At 45.8% G+C, this 17260-nt stretch overlaps 2 protein-coding genes across 3 annotated transcripts in view; both read left to right on the forward strand.

Annotated features, from left to right (window-relative positions):
* INPP5B (inositol polyphosphate-5-phosphatase B) overlaps positions 1 to 14608 on the forward strand; it is a 48260-nt gene extending 33652 nt beyond the window's left edge. Inside the window, 11 exon segments of the mRNA XM_070510317.1 lie at positions 966 to 1077; positions 2996 to 3105; positions 3930 to 4065; positions 5726 to 5836; positions 7050 to 7212; positions 8050 to 8285; positions 9365 to 9478; positions 12237 to 12321; positions 12681 to 12808; positions 13885 to 13996; positions 14267 to 14608. Of these exon segments, the coding sequence (XP_070366418.1) occupies positions 966 to 1077; positions 2996 to 3105; positions 3930 to 4065; positions 5726 to 5836; positions 7050 to 7212; positions 8050 to 8285; positions 9365 to 9478; positions 12237 to 12321; positions 12681 to 12808; positions 13885 to 13996; positions 14267 to 14382 (1423 nt within the window). The 3' untranslated portion in view covers positions 14383 to 14608.
* A 1575-nt stretch (positions 14609 to 16183) lies between these two features.
* Positions 16184 to 17260, forward strand: part of MTF1 (metal regulatory transcription factor 1) — a 38898-nt gene continuing 37821 nt past the window's right edge. For both annotated transcript variants that reach the window (XM_014840165.3, XM_014840166.3), the window contains exon 1: positions 16184 to 16297. The gene's annotated coding sequence lies outside the window, so the exon portion shown is untranslated. The remainder of the gene's footprint in view (positions 16298 to 17260) is intronic.

Consider the following 17260-nt stretch of genomic DNA (forward strand, 5'->3'; position numbering starts at 1 on the left):
ACAGTAACACTTGAAGCTTGTGCCACTTCTTTCATAAAGAGGAAGAAGCCTGTGGGGCCTTGGTGTCCCCCAGGGAGTACACAGAGTCAAGCCTCTCTTCCTGCTGCTGCGGTGGCAGAACTGTCTTGAGCTCACTGGTGTTCTGGAAGCTGACAGAATGGCTTTCCTTCTCCAGGGAGCCAAGCAAGGAGGGTGTCTTCCATTCTGCTGAACCTGCAGCGTCCTAGTTGCAGCTTGCATGTCAGTTTGTCTGCTTTTAGTGCATAGATGCATTTATTTTGGTGTGTGTGTACTGCTGTGCAGATTCTCTGATGACCTGCTTGTTGGCTTCAGATAGAGCAGTATTGGGCCTTATGGGATATGTGATGTCATCTGGGAGCATTCAGTTATCTTTTTCCCAAAGTAGCAGGTGTAGTAAAACAACTGTCACACTGCAAAAAGAGCCAACTGATGACACAGTGGTGGTTACACCCAGACTCCACTGTAACAGTCGAGCTTTGTTCCAGAGGAATTTAGCTCTAGAAACAAAGGCTGAGAGTGTGTTTTGTGGACTGGAGTGTGCCTGGCGGCAGAGGCAACATCATGGCCTCATCTGGTTTGAGGTCCTTGAGTGATTGACACGACTCCCAGTACTTGATCTTTTTTGCCTCTTCCCAGGAATGAGCTAATTTATTATCTTGCTTTTAGATCTTATTAGACTATCTTTCCAACTGAGCGAGAATAAAATAGTCAAGGAGAACTTAAAGTTGTTTATAATGAACTTGGACCAAGATAATTGAGTAGGCAGCATGTTAGACATGGTATCGAATGGGGTACCAAGAGAAAAAGGTTTCCTGAATGGCTGAGTCACTTCCCCACCCAAGTCCCAAGAGGCTGAGCCTCAGGGGCTTCCTGTCAGAAGCTCCCTGAATAGGACTGGTAAAGTCCCTCCCAAACCCTGTGACCTTTGTGCTCTGTCCTCACAGTGTGATCTTGTGGCTGGGGGACCTCAACTACAGGATAGAAGAGCTGGATGTGGAAAAAGTGAAAAAGCTCATCGAAGAGAAGGCCTTTCAAACCCTGTATGCATATGATCAGGTACAGATGGCCACCTGTGCCCTCTTCAGGCAGCTGCCCCCCACTGTGAGGCACAGAAAAGCCTGGCTTCCCAACTCTCAGCCTCTTCTTCCTCGACTTGGGAGGTTTCTTCCTTTCATCTGCATCTCCCTCGTCCATAGCTGTCTCCCCATTGGCTCATCCCTTGAGGCGCCCATCTCCCTTGGGAGCGAGAGTGTGTTCTCTCTTGTCTCCTGTGCTCATTCATTCATTCATCTATTCAAGTTGGGACTAAGAGGGTACCAGGCTTCTCTTAAAGAAGATACTTGATTAAGATGATTTACTGATTTTTCTGAACGAGCCTCCTGCTCCTTCCTCCTCCCCTCCAGACTTGTCCAGTGTGAATGACAACTCTTTTTTGTGAGTGGCTTTCTTCACTGCCAACAGGAATCAGTTCTGTAACCTGCTGTTCTCCCCTGTTATTTGGGTTAGCATTTCTTTCTCAGAACGTTAACCATTTATAGGACAAGACAAATCTGTTTCTCTGACTCTCCTCAGGTTACTCCTCTCAGTAGATTTCAGAACTATTCAAGCGGTCAAACTATTCAACTTTATCAATGTTAAAGTTCTTTTTCTTTTTAGTCTGTATCTCCCTTTTAATATCCTTCCTATTGTCATTAGTCTAAATCTTTCGTTACCTTGTTTTCCTCCCTGTGCAGAACGATTGAAGAAAACAAATCTAAACTTTATGTCTTTCTTTATTGAATAATCTCTTTGTTTACTCACTTTTCTCTCCAGCTCTTTTTCTTGGTACATTACTTTTATTCTCTTTAATCCTCATTTCAGCATTAACCCGGTCTGTTCTGTAACTGCATGTTTACTGCCTCTATTCTGGACTGGGGTGTTCTAACTGCCCTGTAGTTTAATACCCATCTCCTGTTGCCCTCTTTTCTGGTCTTTCCTCAAGTGATCGTACCAGTTTTGGGTGTTCTCTGCCTTCCAGATGATTTTAAAGTCTATATATACCCATGTTTAAGAATCATCTTACATTAGTAGCTAAATTTTTATTATTTCCTTTTGTATGAATGTTTATTTTTCCTTGATAGTTTTTTTAGGAATTCATGTTTTGGGGAATTCGGCAACTGTTGTCCCCTGGATAGCGGACCCTGTCTCCAACGTTAGAGGACAGTCCCTCACCAGTCCACGCAGTGCCAGGCCTGGTGCTCTGGGGAGAAGGCAGGAACAGCTGTGGTTTTTCTCTCTTGCTGAGAGTGTGATCTGGAAGGAGCGCCCAGAATTAGTGCAATAGGAAAAAGGCTAGCCATTATCATAATGTGTCAGGCCCTGTTCAAGTTGACAGCTCATCTTCCCAACCATCCTGTGAGGCAAATTCTGTTATAAACCCCAAATCTACAGATGGGGAAACCAAGGCACAGAGCTTCCCCCAGTTCATATGACTAATTTGCCAAACTCCTTTAAAAAATTGTTTTAATTTAAATTTCATTCCTAATTGTTTTGATATACTTCTACTCTATGTTTCTACATACATGGAAGTTCCCCTTGCTTTTTGGACTGTATCTTTTTCTATGTAGTTTTCTCTCTCTGTATTACTGGAACAATCTGTGCTACACAGATGGAGTGTTTGATACCGGGGAGGGAGAAACTCTGTATCCATTGGTACCTAATCCTCTTGGCAACATCTCAGTAGGATGGTACTCAGGGCCCTTCAATGCAGGTACACTCTTCTAAAAGAGCCTTAAAAACTGTGCAACAGCTGGAGCAATGGTCAGCTTGCTCCTCTTCCTGGTAGTTAAGCAAGATCTTACAGAATAGCTTTCTCATGGGCCTTTCCCCTTGGGTTAGGGTTCAAATTCCAGATTGATTTCCTTTCCTCTGCTAATTCAACGTTTGACCTTTTTCTTCTGAGATTTTTTTTTTTGTCTTCTATCCTTTTGCGTAGCTGAAAACTCAGGTGGCTGCAAAGGCTGTCTTTGAAGGCTTCACAGAGGGCGAGCTGACGTTCCAGCCGACCTATAAGTATGATACTGGCTCTGACGACTGGGACACCAGGTGGGTCCGAGGTTGCTCCAGGGGGTTGGGCTAATGGAAACCCAGAAAGTTATGGAAGCACTTGCCCTCATGGACCTCAAGAAGAGGATAGGTTTCCTGTGACTTCTTCCCCGTGTTTTGCATCTGGTCAAACATTTTCTCTCCGAATCTGCTCATGAAGCAGCCTACCTTCCTGTATGTTTTATGTTTGACTGCCTTGCCTTTATTCCATAATAATTCTTGAGGCTGATTTACTTTTTAGCTATGCTTAGGGTGACAAGATGATTCCAACTGACTTAGCTTGTACTTGGTCCTTACGTAGTAGTTCCTATTTTTTATTAGTGCTTACGGTATGCCCCGCACTGTTCGATACATTACATGTGTTATCTCGTTTGATCTTCTCAATAACCCACTGAAGTAAGTATGACTTATTATCCTCATTTTGTAGTTCAGGGAACTGAGGCGTAGGAAGATTAAAGAGCCTCCCAAGAAGGCCAGTGTGGAGCCAGGATGTGACCCCAGGCAGCAGGAATTCAGAGCCTGTTTTAGCCACCGCTTTTGAGGCTCAGGGAGCACTTACTTCTCAGGTTGCCTCCCCGTGGGAGGCTCAGTGCAGAGAATCGTTCTGAACGGTGATTTGGCTCTGAGCTTTCGCACTTGCTTTGGATGATACCACGGGACACATGGTATCCCTCGGTGGGCCACAGTCGCTCCCGCCCTCTCAGACCCCTGGCCTGCACGGACTCGAAGGCTCTTCCCCATCATTCCCAGCTGAGCCGGGGCTCTAGCCAGGCAGGGGTGCTGCTGTGCCTGTGAGGGCCCCCAGTGTGGACTTTGCCTTTCAGTGAGAAGTGTCGTGCTCCTGCCTGGTGTGACCGGATCCTCTGGAAAGGGAAGAACATCACTCAGCTGAGTTACCAGAGCCACATGGCCCTGAAGACCAGTGACCACAAGCCTGTCAGCTCAGTGTTTGACATTGGGGTAGGTGGGCAGCTGATCCCTGTTGTAATCATTCTGTAGGGAATTGCTTCTCACAACCAAGACGCTTTGTCTCTCTCATCTCCTCCTCCCCCCTTGAGTGTAAGGAAGCTTCTTTTAAAAATTGTTTTAATTTCAATTTAATTCCTAATTGTTTTGGTATACTTCTATTATGTATTTCTACATACATGGAAATTCCCATTTGCTTTTAGTATGGTATCTTTCCAGACCTTTTTCTGTGCGTTTACAAATGAGTATGTTGGTGTTCTATATATAACATAGGGGATATTTTTCCTTTTTTGTGAAAGAGATCATGTTATGCACAGTATTCTGAGACTGTCTTTTTTCCCTCACTGACTGCATCTTAGGAGATGTTTCCATGTCAGTAAAGGTGGAGCTCCCTCCTGGGTATTTTTTTTTTTTTAAAGATTTTATTTTTTTCCTTTTTCTCCCCAAAGCCCCCTGGTACATAGTTGTATATTCTTCGTTGTGGGTTCTTCTAGTTGTGGCATGTGGGACGCTGCCTCAGTGTGGCTTGATGAGCAGTGCCATGTCCACACCCAGGATTCGAACCAACGAAACACTGGGCCGCCTGCAGCGGAGCGCGTGAACTTAACCACTCGGCCACGGGGCCAGCCCCCGTCCTGGGTATTTTTAAAGGTTGCGAAAGATTCCACAGTATGGATGAATCATAATGTATATATCGATGGTCATTTAAGTTGTTTCCAAAGTTTTGCTGTTATATGCAGTACTGTGAGGACTACCCTTCACATATATCTTTGTGTACCAGTGTGAGTATTTCTATAGAGTGAAATTCCTAGAGGGGAAATTAATGGTTGAAAGAAAAATGTATTCTAGATTTATTAGACCCTGCTAAATTACCTTACCTTTTTACACTTGTACCAAACGTGGATGAGCTGCTTTTCCCACACCCTGGTTAATCTTGAATTTGATCAGTCTTAGATTTCTGCCAACCCAATAATCTTTCATTATTTTAGATTACATTTCCCTGATTACTGGTGAGGTCGACCATCTCTTCATTTATTTATTATCTCTTTGTGTCTCTTCTTCAGTGACTTCTGTGTTTCTTACATTACCAGTTCTCAAGGGGGCAGTGCAAGTAGAGGCATATCAGAATCTGAGAGTGTGGGTAGTTTGAAAAAAGCCTAATGAATGTTATAATTAAAGTTTTATTGTTGGAAAATGACAAAAATTGTGTTTATAATTCAAAATACAGAAGAGAAAGCCTGACAAAATCTTCTTGGCTGATGAAGCACAGGTTACAAAAGCTCGAGAAATGCTGCTTTAAATCAAAGCCCTAGAGAAGCTTCCCCTTGCAGGCCTGTTGGCAGCAGCCAGCACGGTGGAGCCAGGCACTGAGCATCTCCTGCCCTGGGCCCGACACCTGGCCAAACTACCAACCAGGCTTTCCCACCACGTCATCTTTCTGCCAGTCAGGAGGCAGCTCACTTGTACAAGCTTTGCCTCTGGGGGACCCTTGCAATGCTGACATTAATTGGGTTCTTGTTAATTAAATTTATTTAGTCTTCACTTTCTGTGTTGCTATCAACTGCAGTTTCCCCATGCTGTGAATGTTCTCAATGCTGAAAAAGAGGAAGTGGGCAGAAGCCAAGGCTCTCAGGCTCTGATGTTTCCCTTCCAGGTGAAAGTCAGAAATGAAGAGCTTTACCGGAAGACCCTGGAGGAGATTGTTCGCTCCCTGGATAAGATGGAAAATGCCAACATTCCTTCTGTGTCCCTCTCCAAACGAGAGGTAGGAAGGGCATGTTAAGAATATTGGCCTCAGGGCCCAGCCCTGTGGCCGAGTGGTTAAAGTTCCACACGCTCTATGGTGGTGGCCTGGGTTTGCAGGTTCGGGTCCTGGGCACAGACCTACTCCACTCACCAGCCATGCTGTGGTGGTGTCCCACATATAAAAAAAAAAATCCAATAGGATTGGCACAGATGTTAGTTTAGGACTAATCTTCCTCAAGCAGAAAAAGAGGAGGATTGGCAATGAATGTTAGCTCAGGGCGAATCTTCCTCAGTGAAGAAAAAAAGAATATTGGCATCAGGCTCTTCTATTCACAGAACTTAAATCTCATCTGCCAAGGCTCAGAACTCCAGGAGACACCTATCAAATTACTGGACTCTAGACTCTTGATAGGCTGCTTGTAGATAAAGTGAGGCTAATAACGCTAGCTGAGAAGAGAGGGGTTATTTGTTTAGATTATGTTAATCTCCTGATCTTCTAAACCAGAAGCCCTTAAACCTTTTGTGGCTCATTTATTTCACTCAAACATGGGCCGTCCATGAGTTAAATAATGGCATAAATGACCCAGAATGTGTTTTGTTTGATTTTAGTATAACTGGTATGTATTCTTGCAATGGGTTTGTCTTCCTACCAATGCTTTGCTTTGACTGAGATTAAATTGAGTCTGAATTTCTTGGGTCTGCCTGAGTTGCTGGGAGGGAAGGCAGTATAGAAAAGCGATGGGCAGTGGGAGAAGTCAAGTAAGGGCTAAAGATTTTTCATGGAAGAGCCCCACCATAGATTATTCAGAATTGACAATACCAAGAAGTCAATCAAACGGGAATTTATGGTGAGGATATTTTTAATGCCCTAGATGTCCAGCTACTTGGAAAGATGGGCTTGGTTTTGATGTTTGGGGTAGGAATTTGTGAAGACCATTCGTATTTTGGAAATGGTCTTTGGTTATAGAAGATTTAAATTTTTATTCCTTTGGGAAATTTATTTGTAAGACAACACGAGTTCCTTGGGTTTTGGGGTTTCTGGGTTAAATACAGACAACTGGTCTTTAGTGGTAGCCACGGCCTCCTAGGTAAGTACTTGAAGCAAAAACATGATTTGAAAGAAGTAGTCCTTCATTTTCTTTCCAGAAAGGGCAAGGATTGCCCAGTTAGGGTGGCTGGGCAGGTTGCCCAGGAGAGGGCACTGGTCTGACTGGTCCCGGGCTCGTTCCCAGTTCTGTTTTCAGAATGTGAAGTACATGCAGTTGCAAGTGGAATCCTTTACCATTCATAATGGACAAGTACCCTGTCGGTTTGAATTCATCAACAAGCCTGATGAGCAGTCTTACTGTAAGCAGTGGCTGAACGCCAACCCCAGCAGAGGCTTCCTCCTGCCAGGTACGGCCTCTCTGCCCACGCTCCTGCTTCTGGTTTGGGAACCTTCCACCCTGTCTGCTCATTTTCCTAAAATAAGCTTTTTGTTCCTGAGAGTTTTCTTGTCTGCTTGAAACTTTTTAAGAGCCCTGTGGATGAACCATCCATAAATAACTATAAAATAGTGCGGAGCATGGGTTCAGTTTCAGAAGCCTTCTCAGTCATGTTTATGTTCCATAATTTCACAGAAAGAGAAAACATAAGGTTGCTGGGAAGCAGGCGCTGCTGTCGAAGGAACCATTTTCACTGTCTGCCTCACTATCGTCAGCTCCCAACTGTCTACTCTTGTGGGGCAAGACAATGGGCGGTAATCCAGAAATTACATCTGGCCCTGGAATGTACCCCGTGGCGTGCCCCCAGCTTCTCCTTTGCACTCTGTGTTGTGCTCTGAGGCAGAGGGATTAAGCCAGAGTTGTGGACAATTCACAGGCTGATACTTGCCGTATATTTTCTGCTGGATCAGGTGTCTTCATCTGACCTGGCTCAGGGCATCTCTGATCCATGCCTTCTTACTGTATTAATAATTTCCAGCTCGAGCTGTGCTCCTGAGAACTTGCATTTTATGGTAGTTGCCTATTGACCTGTTTTTGTTGGTTGTTTTCGTATCCCCACTAGGACTGCCCACTCCTCGTTCGTGTGTCTCCTGAGTGCTGAGCATGTCCATAAATACTTGTTGGTCGGCTGATCCTCTTCCTTCCTCTCCCTAACTCTTTACACCTGACCCTCTTCCCGCTTATCTTCTTTCCCCCTTTCCTCTTGGCCTCCCACCCACTGACGTTCCTTTTTAAAATTTTTCTTCAGATTCTACCATTGAGATTGAATTGGAGCTATTTGTAAATAAGAGCACGGCTACAAAGCTCAACTCGAATGAAGACAAAATTGAGGACATCCTGGTTTTGCACTTGGACAGGGGAAAGGATTACTTTTTGTCTGTGTCCGGGAACTACCTGCCCAGCTGTTTTGGATCTCCCATTCATACGTTATGTTACATGAAGGAGCCAATCTTGGACCTGCCGCTTGAAACTGTCAGGGAGCTGGTGAGTCACCTGCCACAAGGAAAGATCTAGACCCATGTAGCAGCCAAGCCAGTCAAACAAGATATTCCTGTGCCTACCTTCCCAGGAACCTGAGAATTCTTCAGCCTTCTTAGAACTTGCTTCCTCTGTCAGTTGTATACTGCTGTCTAACAAACTACCCTGAAATTTTAGTGGTTTAAGACAACGGGTTCTTGCTTCCCATGACTCTATGAGTTTCCGGTGTGGCTCTTGTGCTGGTTTTCGTAGGCTCATTTGTGTGGTTGCAATCAGATGGCAGCAAGTTGTGGAGCCAGCCCAGATCCCAGGGGCAGGGAAGGACTCTCTACCTCTTGTGGTAAAAAGCTGCAAAATGATGTGGCCGTGTTTTCAGTCTTTCATACATAATGTATTAGAGAAACTCAGCCGTTGATACTAAGATATGAAGGTTCCCTGGCCCATGATATTTTTCCCTTTTTTTGTTTTAGTCGTCACTTGGTGGTTTATCATCCTAAACTAAATTTTCTGAGATCTAAAAGGCTCCTATGGTGACAATTATAATACAAGGGAACTAGTTTGGAGCAGATTTATGGTAGTATGTATGCGTTTTTCTTCCCGCCTCCAATGCATTTTTTTTTAAATTTAGGGAGTCTTGAACTCTCTTGTCTCCATTATACAGCTGGAAGCAGAGGCACGATAAGGAGAGTGATTTGTCTAGGTCACATGGCGAATTAACCTGGACCCAGACCTGGCACTCAGGTTTTGGGCTCCCACATCTGTGCTCTTTTTCCCCAGACCACACTGTCTCTGGTTCTGACAGTGAAGTGCTGTAGGCAGGAGGTTTTTCCTAAGACGATGGCGCGTGTTTCACCTGATGCCTTGACACTGCTTCCCATAAGCCACTCCCAGTTCTCAGAAGTCGCCATCTGTGCCTTGATTGCTCCACCTGATTTCATTTTTGCCGGTGGAATGTTTGCTTGGGGGCATTGACATGCTTCCCTTCTTCCACGGGTTTGCTGTCCCCATATTGTGCGTCCTCCTGAAGCCAGCTGGCAGAAGTTCCATTGGTGGGCTTTCTTATCAGGCTTTTTACTTCTTTGCAGACTCTGAGGCCACTATGGACTGAAGACGATGGGAGCCAGTTAGAGAACCCCATGGAAATCCCCAAAGAGCTCTGGATGATGGTTGACTACCTGTACCGAAATGCGGTCCAGCAGGTAGGTGGCAGTGAAGTCATCAGACCTGATTGAGGCCAGGCTGCCTTGAGAAAGAGTGTCAGCCCCTAGAACTCTTGGCATAAAAAGTTCTTACCCTGAGGAACTTGTGGAAAGTTGTTGTTCCCCCAGGGAGTGAATGAGGGATAGATAAGTTCATGTTTCACACCCCTGTGGCACCCTGATGTTACATATGGCGCTTGATTACCCCCAAGGGAAGCAGCCTTGCACAGAATGGCCTTCCCAGCACAGCATGTTCCCTCCCCTGGCCTCTGGGGTCCCAGGTAGAAAGTCAGCTGGAGACTTCTCAGGGTGTCACTCTGCTCTCCTTTTTGGGAACTCTCTCCAGCTTCTGGGAAGGGTAGGGGCTCACTTGTTGACAAGGCAGACAGAGGCAGGGGAGTTCTAGAGGGAGGTGGGCAGGCTTTCTGGGATCAGGTTGGTCAGTTTCACTGAGTCATTTATAGAGCTCCCAGGGAGACTGATACCAACTATAATCTACCACCACTTCCAAGCCACTTACATTCTTTGGATATTCTCTTTTCACTTTTGTTTCCCTCTCATTTATTGAGTGTTACAATGTACCAAACGCTATTCTAAGTGTTTACAGCATTGCCTTATTTAGTTCTCACAATAGCTCTCAGATGAGGAAACAGATGGCCAGAAAGGTTGAAGAATTTTGTCAAGGTCCCAAAGCTGATAAATAGGTAGGATTGGTATTTGAACTCACAGACTCTGGCTATAGACGTTTTGTTTGTTTGTTTTTTCACTTTTTATTTATTTTTTCCCCTATTTTTATGAGATATAATTGACATACATCACTGTATAAGTTTAAGGTGTACAACATCATGGTTTGGCTTACATATATTGTGAAATGATTACCATAATAAGTTTAGTTAGCATCCATCATCTATATAGATACAATTAAAAAAAAGAAACAAAAGAAACAAAAAATTTCTTTTTTCTTGTGATTAACTCTTAGCATCTACCCTAACAATTTTCACATATATCATACAGCAGTGTTAACTATAGTCCTCATGCTGTACGTTACATTTCTAGTACTTATGTATTTAATCTGATCTCTTTTTCTATGAATTTGTGGGGTTTTCACATAAGTGAGATCATATCAGTATTTGTCTTTCCCCGACTTATTTCACTTAGCATAATGCCCTCAAGGTCCATCCATTGTCACAAATGGCAGGATTTCCTCAATTTTTGTGGCTGAGTAATAGTCCATTATATATATGTACCACAGTTTCTTTATCTATTCATCCATCGATGGACACTTAGGTTGTTTCCATATCTTGGCTGTTGTGATAATGCTGTAGTGAACATGGGGGTGCAGAATCTTTCCGAGTTCTTTTCATTTCCTTTGGATATATTCCCAGAAGTAGAATTGCTGGGTCATGTGGTATTTCTATTTTCATTTTTTGAGGAACCTCCATACTGTTTTCCATAGTGGCTGCACCAGTTTACATTCCCACCAACAGTGCACAAGGGTTCCCTTTTTCCCACATCCTCTCCAGCATTTGTTATCTCCTGCCTTCTTGAGGATAGCCATTCTAACAGGTGTGAGGTGATACTTTATTATGGTTTTGATTTGCATTTCCCTGATGACTAGTGATCTTGAGCATCTTTTCATGTACCTGTTGGCCGTTTGAATATCTTCTTTGGAAAAATGTCTATTCAGATCTTTTGCCCATTTTTTAATTGGATTATTTGTTGGGCTTTTTTGATGTTGAGTTGTATGAGTTTTTTAGGTATTTTGGATATTAACCCCATATCATCAGCTAGGTGGTTTGCAAATATTTTCTCCCATTCCATAGGTTATCTTGTCACTTTGCTGATTGTTTCTTTTGCTGTGCAGAAGCTTTTTAGTTTGATGTGGTCTCGCTTGTTTATTTTTGATTTTGTGGCTTGTGTGTCATTAGGTGTCATATCCAAAAAATCATTGCCAAGGCCACTGTCAAGGGGCTTTTCTCCTCTGTTTTAGAATTCACATTCCTAAGTACTCTGCTATTCTCCCTTTTCTGTTGAGCTCCTTTCACGTGTAACTTTTGAGCAATACATATTAACCTAGTTATATGGCATTAGATCATTTTGTAAAACAAATGAATATAAAGTATCCTAGGACTAGTGGAAATACCTTTATTGCCATAATCTTGATGTCACAAAGCATTGAGGTCCATTTTTCCATCTTATGATATATTTTCTTCAGTTTTTTCTTTTTCTGGTTAATCCCCCTATAACACTGCAGGAAACATAGCTACTTTAAAGGCATACTTTTTTACGTGTGTGTGAGGAAGACTGGCCCTGAGCTAACAACTGCTGCCAATCTTCTTCTTTTTGCTTGACGAAGATAGTCCCTGAGCTAACATCTGTGCCAGTCTTCCTCTATTTTGTATTTGGCATACCGCCACAGCATGGCTTGATGAGTGGTGTGTAGGTCTGCGCCCAAGATCCAAACCCATGAACCCTGGCCACCGATGCTAAGGGTGCGAACTCAACCACTATGCCACCAGGCCAGCCCCAAAGACATACTTTAAAGATCACTTTAAAGACCTGTTGTGGGAGCATGCCTGGGAAGGCCTGCAAGATGAACCAGCGCCATCAGCCTAAATCAGCTCATCTACCAGGGTGATTCACAGGCCGCACTACCCTGCTCGTTTTGCACTCTGCTGGTGATTATATTTCTAGGTCAGGAAATGGTGGCTGACTTTCTGAGAACATAATTGTTTTGCAACTCTCTTACCTTCTGCAGGAAGATCTGTTTCAGCAGCCAGGCCTGAGGTCGGAGTTTGAGCACGTCAGGGACTGTCTGGACACTGGCATGATCGACACCCTCTGTATCCTTCAGATATTCACGTGCATGTGTGTCTGTGTGTGTCTGTGTGTGAGGATATGAGTAGGAGAGGTGAGAAAAAGGAATGAGTAATATTTTAAGGCTCAAAATCTGATCTTGTGTCCTCAGCTCTCATGTTTTTCCTACTTAAAGTTTGCATAGAGAAGACTTTACAACTTTAAGCAACCAATATAGCAGGATCTCAGGAGGGCCCGGCTAAGCTGACAAACAGCTTGGCCCCTTCAAGATGTCAGTCTGGCATCCTAGCTCTGAGCAGGCAGCACTTCTGGCACGTGCTCGCTCCTGGGCCTTTTCCTAACCATGGGCAGAGGCATCCCCTGTTCCTTAACGATGGGCTCAAAGCTGCTAGCAATCACTCTGTAGCCGAAGCCTTGCTGCTTTTCCTGGAGAGCCTGCCGGAGCCTGTCATCTGTTACAGCGCCTACCATAACTGCTTGGAGTGTTCTGGCAACTACACGGCAAGTAAACAGGTGAGGGGAAGTGTTGAGCATCAGCGTACACATGTTGCAGCCCCAGGCCTCATGAGGCCTGAGGGAACGAAGTGGGTGCCATCACTCAAAATGCAATGTCTTAGAAATTCAATTCCACATCTTTCCTTCCCAAACCTGTTCTTCCTCTCATGTCCCTTTTTCTTTTAATGGCATCATTCTTAATTCCAGTGACTCACCCTAGAAACCTGAGTCACTTCTGACTCCTCCTGTTCTCACCTCCCACATGCCCAGACCTCTTGATCTGTCACCCATCTTCTTTCTTCCATTCTCGTTCCACTTACCACGGTTCAGGGCCCTGCATTCAGGCTCTCTCTCTGCTAGTTTGTTTTGCATAGCGCCATCAGATTGTGTATTCTAAAGCTCTCAGCATGTCACTCTTGGTCGAAAACCATACTTGGCTTTCCACTGCCAATTAGTGATTTTCTTAAATGTTCAAGACTTTTTATGATCTAGCTTAGTGATTCACACATACAACTGACCATGGCAGAATAATCTAGAAAACTTGCTAATAATACATTTTCCAGAGCCTCACCCCACATCCACTGAGTGAGAATGTCTTTTGGAATATAGTTTGTGCAAGCTTCCCACCCGATTCTGATGTGCAGAGAGCTGGAGGTCTAGTCTAGTTGAAGTCTAGTCTCATCAACCCTGCAGGCTTCGTGCCTGTTCGGATAGTTGTGCTTCTGCCAAAGTGGGCTTCTCACAATGTGTCCTCTCTCCTCATCTCCCCGCTCTCCTTATCTTGCCTTTTTTTTTACACTTTCTTTTGCCCTAAGTATTCTAGTCCTTACCTCTGCAGGTCCAATCTTGTCTTATATTCAAGACCCAACTAAAATGTCTTCTATTCCTTTAAGTCTTTTGAGAAACATGCAGTGAGAAGTTTGACGTCTAAATTCATGCAGTGCTTGATCTGTGCCTCTCTTTTGGCATTTGTGCCAAGTGGTAACTGATCAAGGTTTTCTGTGCACAGTCTTACTCCTGTTCCTGGAATATGGCAGGCAGTTGACACATGATTGAGTGAACAACAAGACAAATCCAAATTCTCTCTCTTCCAGGTCATTTCTACTCTCCCCACATTCCACAAAAATGTCTTCAACTACTTGATGGCGTTTTTGCAAGAACTGCTGAAAAATTCAGCAAAAAATCATTTGGATGAGAATATTCTAGGTGAGCAGCCAAGCGTCTGTGGGAAGTATGTCTGCAAACTGAGAGCCTCATTAGGAGAAGTGTGGTTGGGGGGGGGTCCCAAGTCCACTGTAGCAGAACTGTTGTGGGAGCATGCCTGGGAAGGCCTGCAAACTCAAATCGCAAGCTCTGGGTGAAGTTTACTCTCAAATAGTTTTTATAAAGCAGCAAATATCCTCCCCACCCCTAACAACACAAGAATAAGTAGTACTTCTTTTGCTGAATCGTTTGTTTTCTGTGTTTTTCATGCAGCTAGCATATTTGGCAGCTTACTGCTTCGAAACCCAGCTGGTCACCAAAAGCTTGAAATGGTAGAGAAGAAGAAGGCTCAAGAATTTATTCACCAGTTCCTCTGCAACTCCCCCTGAGCCTCCCTCTCCTCGCCGATTTTACTGGAGGCAGCCAATTTCCAGCCTCACCTGAAGAGCTGCCTTAAGAGGATGTGAGGCCACTTAGAAGCAAGAGTGGCAGCTGCCTGTTTCCTGAGCCCAGACCACCCTCCCCACCATGGCTGTCACACCCAGACCTGCTGTGAGTTGTGAAGACATGGGGGAAAACCACCACAATAAAACTGACATTCAATGTTCAACTTTAGTTATTTAACACAGATAGATCTCTATTTTTTTTTCAAAGATGTTTAAATAACTGTACTTCTTGTGCTCGCTCAACCTGCCTCCAGGGCATAGTCAGTGCCTTCCCTGTAGCCGGGCTGAGCTGCCCAGGATCAGATATTTGAACGAACTTTGGAGTCCTGAAGGGAGAATGAGTTGGACAGCAAGAATGCAAGTGGAAGCTACTGGATAAACAGGCTGCAGCCACCCCAGATGCTTCCAACGCTCTGAGGACGTGTGTGCATGCATATGACACCCCACCCCCATTCCTACTCAGATATGGCTCAACAACTCTGGGGCTGGCCGCTGGGCCTCTGAGGGCAGTACGGTGGCTTGAAAAGGAAAACACTGAAGAAACTGGTGTTCTGGTGAAACAAGTGGGACTTTCTGCGCCAGCAAATCCTCCAAATTATATATGATGCATCCCCTCTCTCGTATGTGTAATATATTTCAGTGATAAATGTATTTTTAACAGTGGTTGTTTGTATGTTTTTATCTCTTAAGAGATGGCTACTCTCAGCAGCTGGACCTTTGTGGCTTAAGCACAGGGACAGTTGGTCAGAGGCCAAAGAGATATTTGCCTGGCAGTCTGGTGGTAACAGTCACTACTCACATTTTAAAAGCAAGAGATACTACAGGCAGGTCTGATCCCCTTGACCCCTGATCTAGTCTCCGGGGGTTGTCCCACTCTGAATCTTCTAGAGAAGTAGCTAATGGGGAAAACGGGCAGTGGCTCCTGGGAGGTTCTAACAGCTAGATCTTCCTGGCATTTAGAAAAATCAGCATAATGAAGCCACATGCAAAACTGCTTCTTGGGCACGGGAACACCACTACTCTTTGGCAGTGTAAAATGTGACTTACATACACATACCGGCCAGTAGGATGACAGTGTGAAAGGTTAAAGAAAGGGAATGGCCAGTAGGTGGCGTTGACTGGCCCGGGCGCAAGTGCCGTGAAACCCGCAGTCCTCGGCAGGGGAAAAAATTGGGACAGACAGCCTAGGCAGGAGCGTGAGGAAGCAGAGTTGGGAATCTCAGGAGAGCGTCAGAGTGGGGGAAGAGGCGGCGGCCACCTCCGGCTAGGATCGAAATACTCCTAGTTCTGCTATTTGGCTCCAATCTTCCATCTTAGATCCTCCTGCTCATATTAACTGTGGTGAACGATGAGGGGCAGCTGCGGCCACAGGGAGAAATCCGGAGATGTCACAGCCTTCCAGGCTCTCCCCTTGCGGACCCGGGCCGGACTTCGGATGGCTAGCTGATCCTTCCCATTGCGGTTGTGGCTGCCAGGGCGAGGGCGGCCAGCGCAAGCCGGGCGGAGGCCGCTTCGGGTTGGTGGTTGAGGGTTCAATCCGCGTTCCTCGCGTCTGGTGCCGCGGGAGCGCCGGCCGGACTCCCGGCGGACGCTTCCCGGCGCTGGGCGAACTCCCAGCAGGGCGCCGTCTCCGCGGAGCCCCGCCCCGCCCCGCCCCTCCCGCTCTCCAATTGGAGGCTCGAGCTCAGCCCCCATGCCGCACAAGCCAACCCGAAGCGCCCGCGATAGGCGGAGCCGGTTTCCCCTCCTTCCTCCGGAAAGCGGAAGCGGAAGTGACGTTCGGGGAAGGTGGGGGCAATCATGGTGCCGCTGGGGAGGGGAGAAGCTGCCGCTGCCGCCGTTGCCGGGAGCCGCGGAGGTAAAAGGCGAAACTAGACGCGGCCTGGGTTGGGGGCTTCCCGGGGGGCGCGGGGCTTAGGCTCCCTCCTGAAGCATTTCCCAGTGGAGACCCCAGTCGGGTCACCATAGGGACCCCACCCCTCCTCCGTTTCCATGGGGATGGGTATCCAGCCCCCCTCCCCTGTTTCCATGGAGACCCGGACCCTGCCCCTCTTCGTCCGGCTTGGAGCCCCCCCCCAGCCTGTCTTCGGGTTTTTCCGTGTCGCCCCGGGCTGGGAGTTCTCCTAGCCAGGTTCCTTTTCCCAGCCTCTTCTCAGGGGTGCTCCGTTTGTACTCTTCGTTTGCCACCCTCAAACCTCCTGGTCTTGTTTGTTCCGGACAGTTGGTCTCCGCGTTGCCGCCGATGGTGCCGGGGCAGCCCAGTGGGGCCCCCGGTGTTCTTATCTCTTCTCTCAGATGCAGCGAAATGTGCATCTACTGGGTTGCGTAAGCCAGAGCAAGGGGTCGGGCCGGTTCCTCCCGGGTCTGATCCCTTGGCCTGTTTCTGTCCAGCCGCCCCACTACGTAAAGGTTCACTTTCTAATCCAGAGGAGAAAAGAAAGATAAAGTACAAAGCCAGACTGAAAACTAAAAGTGATGTGCTGATTATTTTTGAATTCTCTGTTCTGCCTGCTAAACCCACATTTGTAGAACCTGTGTGTTTGCAGGTAAAGGAAGAATCACTATTCTAGAACAGGAAAGCTTCAAATTTGGTATTTTTCCCAAGAAAGCCTATCTTCCCAGGAGAGTTTATGTTCTCAAGGGAGTATATCTTCCCAAAAACTATATCTGCACGTCTTTCATTCATTTAGGTGACGTCTCCTGAACTCCTAGTGAGTGTCAGTGTACTGTGCTAGGGGCAGTAGAAACAAAAATAAGACTAGTCATTCCCTCACTGCAGGGAGCACACTCTACAAGCCTAGCTTTTAGTGGACACCAGATT

Source organism: Equus asinus, chromosome 5 (assembly GCF_041296235.1).
Source record: "Equus asinus isolate D_3611 breed Donkey chromosome 5, EquAss-T2T_v2, whole genome shotgun sequence".
NCBI lineage: Eukaryota > Metazoa > Chordata > Mammalia > Perissodactyla > Equidae > Equus > Equus asinus.